At 53.9% G+C, this 5,730-nt stretch overlaps 1 protein-coding gene across 1 annotated transcript in view; it reads right to left on the reverse strand.

Moving 5' to 3' along the window:
• LIMD1 (LIM domain containing 1) overlaps positions 1-5,730 on the reverse strand; it is a 46,551-nt gene that overhangs the window by 35,453 nt on the left and 5,368 nt on the right. The window contains exon 2 of the mRNA XM_060204916.1: positions 1,067-1,259. Within this exon, the coding sequence (XP_060060899.1) occupies positions 1,067-1,259 (193 nt within the window). The remainder of the gene's footprint in view (positions 1-1,066; positions 1,260-5,730) is intronic.

Below are 5,730 nucleotides of genomic sequence, written 5' to 3' on the forward strand. Positions count from 1 at the left end.
GCAATGACTATGGGTGGGGCTGTGGGCTGTGGGCTGAGGCTGGGAGTTGGGGCTATGGACCAGGGCTAGGCCTGTGGCATGCTCACCTGTGGTTCTGATGGCTGCCCAATGTTTACAATGTTTAGCCGGCCAGATGCTAAGACCCTCCCTCTGACGCTGTGTGACTCTGCCGTTTTACCTCCTCTTTGTTGCCCCACGGCTTATCCCTGTGGTTCAGTGCCTGCATGATAAGCCCACTGCTGCCTGCAGCCATTTTTGAATTAGTGATTCGATAATGATGTTCAAGACTGTGAGCTAACAGGAGCATCATTCCATACAGTCCCACACCAGAGCTCCATAAAAGTGTGGGGACTTGAGAAGAGCCAAACTGCACGACTACATTTCTCCCAACACGAAAGAGAATTCCAAGTAGACCAAGGACTCAGGTCTTAGAGCAGAAACTATCAGACACGTAGAGGAAGAAGCTGGCGGGACTCTCCCATCTAAATTGTATCGGCATCTTCGACGATACAGGTCCCACCGCAAGGCAGGCAAAAAGAAAGTAAACCCATGGGGCCACATCAGATTGAGAAGCTCTGCACAGCCAAAGAAACCACCACCCAAACAAAAAGATTCCTTGCAGCCTGGGAGAAGAGTTTTTTTTTTTTAATGTATTTTATGTTAATGAAAGCAAGAAAGATGGAAAGAGACCAGAGCCCTGCTCAGCTCTGGCTTCTGATGCTGCTGGGGATTGAACTTGGGATTCTGGAGCTTCAGGCAGGAAATTCTTTCTGCAGAACCACTGTGCTGTCTCCCTGCCCTATGAGATCACCTTGTGATGGACAGCTGCTAGCTCCTTGACGTTTCTCCAAGATCTGCCTTTGATATAGGCCGTCAAACAAGCACAAGCTGCCGCTGGGTCTCACTGACAATCTCCTGCACAGGCCAGAATCCGCCCTGGGACTGTCACCAGTTCAGGGAGCAGTTTGCAGGCACCTTCCAGCCTTTCCCGGGACCAAGGAGGCCCCTGGGCCAAGTGCACCTCCCCCCCCCCCCCCCCCCCCGCCTACCCCACACACACACTTACTGCAGGCCGTACAGGTGAAGCAGGCGTCGTGGTAAAGGCTCCCCATGGCCTGACAGGCCTGGCCAGCCCCAAACACTCCAGTGCTGCACTTCACGCAGGCACCTGCAAGAGTGAGAAACAGCCAGTCAGGGGGGCAGTGTAGACAGAACCACAGAACACTCAGCTTCTCTCCCCAAGCTCCAGTGTACTCCCTCTCCCAGCCCCATGGGCGAGTGTACTCCCTCTCCCAGCCCCATGGGCGAGTGTACTCCCTCTCCCAGCCCCATGGGCGAGTGTACTCCCTCTCCTAGCCCCATGGGCAAGTGTACTCCCTCTCCCAGCCCCATGGGCGAGTGTACTCCCTCTCCCAGCCCCATGGGTGAGTAGACTCCCTCTCCCAGGCCCATGGGCGAGTATACTCGCTCTCCCAGCCCCATGCTCAAAGCCTCGGAAACCTCCAGGCCCCAGCAACCTCCAGGCCCCAGCATCCTCCACATGGGGCTCGGCTAACATCACCTCTGCTCTGGCATCTCCAGCCCAGTGCTCCAACGGCTCCTGAGGTCAAGTCCAGACAACTGTGGCACCCTCGAATGTGCCCAGCACACAGGCTGGGCGTCCTCAACCACCCCTTCCCTGCCAGAAGGAGCCACCCCTAAGATGATCTACCCTCCCTTTTCGTTTAGTTTTTTATTTTTATTGCCACCAGGGTTCTTGCTGGGGCTTGGTGCCTGCACTGAGAATCCACTGCTCCTGGCGGTAACCTTTTTCCTTTATTTGACAGGACAGGAGAGGAACTGAGAGGGGGTGGGGAGATGGAGAGAAAGACTACAGCACTGCCATATAACTCGCAAAGCTTCCCCCTGCAGGTGAGGTCTGGGGGCTTGAACCTGGGTCCCTGTTCCTGGTAAAACATGCATTATTAATCCGGGTGCACCACTATTCAACTCTGAATCTTTTTTTTTTTTTTTAACCAAGTATCGGGTCCAAAGCTCCATGGCCATGGGGATGCAAAGCTAGTGCCACTGCCTGGCCTTTCTGCTCCTAACCTGCCAGTCCGGCATCCTCACCCGCAGTCCTGCCCCTGGAGCCCCCCTGGACCCTCTGCACAATGCCCTCCATCTGCTGCTCTCTGGCTCTGAAGACAGCACAAGACAGCACGGGGCACGGACACTGGAGAGCCAGGCTCTAACTGCGCCTGCCCCCGACTACGGCCCTGCAGTCTCACGCGGTGCCTTCTCCGGGCATCAGCTCTCGTCAGGGAAAAGAAGTTAGTCCCACCTGCCTAGAAACAGCAAAGACCACTGTGCAGATGTGTGGGGAGGCCCAGGGCTTCACATGTGTGACCTCTCTGCTCTGGGGCCACTTTTCCGGTCAGGCAGAGACCATAGCAGCAGCCCCCCCCCCGCCCCCCAATGCTGACACGGGACTCCTATGTGGGTCCTGGGTTCAAGCCTGGGCTACGTTCACAGCAAGGCATAAGCTTTAGCCAGTGGGCTATCTCTCTGGCCAGACTGCTCTGTAAGTCAAATCGAGAAAGTGCCTAGTGCAAGACCAGTAGGACGTCACTGAGTAGCTAAGTGACTGAGTCAGGTGACTTAAACTCCGTGAGCTCTGCCTCTTATCAATAAGATAGAGATGACCGTAGTGTTCTCAGAATAGTCCATGTGAGAGGACATGCAAAGAGCAGTGAGCACAGACCTTCTTTGGTAAAACGCTCAGATAAGAGTGATTAAAATGATAATAAGGGCTGGGTGGTGGCGCACCTGGTTGAACGCACGTTACCGTGCTCAAGGTCTCGGGTTTGAGCCCCTGGTCCCTCCCTGCAGAGGGAAATCTTCATAAGTGGTGAAGCAGGGCTGCAGGCGTCTCTCTCCTTCTCTGCCTCCCCTCCCCCCCCCCCCGACTTCTGGCTGTTTCTAGCAAATAAATAAAGATAACTTAAAAAAAAAAAGGTTATGCTGATAATGTCACTTCATTCAGCAAGGACTAGCTGCAACATAAGACCAGCCTGCTCCGAGGTTTGCAGACTTCCCACCATCGCAGCCCCGACGTGTGAAGAGTCTCAGGGCCGGGCGTTGTGGCGCAAATGTTACTGTGCACAAGGACCCAGGTTCGAGCCCCTGGTCCCCATCTGCATGGGGAAAGCTTCACAAGTGGTGAAACAGGGCTGCAGGTGTCTCTGCCTCTCTCCTCTATCGCCCCTCTCCCTCTCAATTTCTGGCTGCCTCTATCCAATAAATAAAGATAATAAAAATTTTTTTAAAAAAAAGATAAAACAGGAGGTCTCTTTGTCTCGACAACTCAGCAGTGCTACAGGGCTGCCACAGCCCTGTCCACAGAGAGGCCTTGAAGTCTGCCTCCAGAGAAGTCCCCCTCACGCACGGGAGAGTGGAAGGAAGAACGACATTGCAGTTATGGAAGGAAGGTCTGAGACAGAAAAGCCTTTTGGAGAGGAACGGCCCCAGAGCATAAGCAGAGGCTTCCTTCTTTCCTTTCACATCTGGCTACTCACCGAGCTGATTTATTTGTGTTAGTTCCTTTTTTGTATTTTTATTCATTGTTTTTTACCGGAGACCTGCTCAGCTCTGGCTTACGGTGGTGCAGGGGATTGAACCTGAGAGTTTGGAGCCTCAGGCAGGAGAGTCTCTTTGCAGGACCATTATGTTGTCTACCCCCCCCCAAGCTAACTCTTGTTAGTTTTTTTTTTTAAGCCAACTTATTTTTGATACTTTTCCAAGTAAGGGGCACATGGCATCTAAACACCTCCACCTGCTCCAGCCTGGCTGTCATTCACGAGAGTCCACAGTTTCCCTGAGGTGACATAAAATACACAGTGACATAAAATACACAGTCTGTCGGTGGCAGGTTAAGCGCACGTGGCACAAAGCGCAAGGACCGGCGTAAGGATCCCGGTTTGAGCCCCCGGCTCCCCACCTGCAGGGGAGTCGCTTCACAGGCGGTGAAGCAGGTCTGCAGGTGTCTGTCTTTCTCTCCCCCTCTCTGTCTTCCCCTCCTCTCTCCATTTCTCTCTGTCCTATCCAACAACGACGACATCAATAGCAACAATAATAACTACAACAATAAAACAACAAGGGCAACAAAAGGGAATAAGTAAATAAATAAATATAAAAATACTTTAAAAATTTTTTAAAATACACAGTGAAATACACAGAGTTTAAATCTACCATCCAAAGAGTCTGGACAAGTGACCAGGCACAACCCAGTCTATAATACAGACTGCTTCTATCATCCCAGTCAGTTTCCCTTACTTCGGTCCTTGTGCTTTGCGCCACCTGCGCTTAACCCGCTGTGTCACCACCCGACTCCCCCAGTCAGTTTCCCAATGCCTCTTCTCCAGCGCCTGTGGAAGTGTGTGTGTGTGTGTGTGTGTGTGTGTGTGTGTGTGTGCAAGTGCGTGCATGTGTGTGCGTGTGCCTGCCTTTGCGTGTGCGTGTAGCATGAGATCATCAGGCAGCCGAAGTCACTGTACCAAGCAAAGTCAACAGCGCCCCTATCACAATCAAACTGAAAATGTCAAAGGGACCCGGGACATCCGTGTCTCTGTCTGACCAACTCACAGACACCTGAAGCGGCCCTGTGGCCGGGAGCTCCATCAGTTCTGGGCAAACACTGTTTCTCAGCTGGCAGCAGCAGAGCTGGGCCACCTGGCAGGAAGCGTGAAGGGCAGGGCTTTGCCATCGCACTTCCTTTGAGCTTCATTACAGCAAGCTTATCACTCGGCGATCCCGGGGTACCAGCAGCTCCTGCTGGGAGCCTAGAGCTCTGCCCCCTGGCAGTCGGGAGGTGCAGTTCCGAGCTTCTTGAGTGGTGGGTGGCGTGTTCGCCTCTGGACACAGCACCAACCATGGGGCTCCTGGCTGCCTGGGAGGGTCTCAAGGACAGCCACCATCTCTTCCGTGGCCTCCACAGATGTTCAGCAGAGAAATGCCACATTTCATCATCTCCTGCTCCTCCTCCTCCTCCTCCTCCTCCCTGGCACTCGTGTGACGTGCACAGTGGATGCATGCCTGTCCTCCAGAAGCACCTCCCTTGCACAGACACTCAGAATCTTGCCCATGTCTGGACAAAGTGCACTTAACACTATGGCGTCCACAGACATACACAGAGCCAGAGAACTGACTCGTTAGGGCATCAGCTGAGCCCTGGCCTTGGCGCAGTTCAAACGCCACGATGCCAGAACCTGTCTTCACAAGCGTCCACTCCTAAGACAGTGGCAGGGCAGTAACCGCACTGCCCGGTAGTACCCAGGTCCCCGTCTGCACCAGCCTGCCCCAAGCCCCCCAACATAGCCCCCCCACCTAGCCCCCCCACACACACCGCAGGGTTATCGCTGGGCTTGGTGCCAACACAACGAATCCACTGCTCCTGGAGGCCATTTTATCCCATTTTTTTATATAGGACAGAGAGAAATTGAGAGGGGAAGGGAAGATGGAGAGGAAAAGAGAGAGGCACCTGCAGACCTGCTTCACTGCTCGTGAAGCGCCCCCCTTGCAGGTGGGGAGCCCGGGGCTCAAACCGGGATCCTTGGGCAGGTCCTATGTGCACTTAAGCAGGTGCCCCCCGCCCCCCTCAACTGACCTTGTCCACAAAGACTGACCATGAGACACACAAAGCACTGAGAATAGCCTGGCTGCGGCCCAACAGCTCTGTGATCAGAGCTGCTC

The sequence above is a fragment of the Erinaceus europaeus genome, chromosome 12 (assembly GCF_950295315.1).
Source record: "Erinaceus europaeus chromosome 12, mEriEur2.1, whole genome shotgun sequence".
Lineage (NCBI taxonomy): Eukaryota > Metazoa > Chordata > Mammalia > Eulipotyphla > Erinaceidae > Erinaceus > Erinaceus europaeus.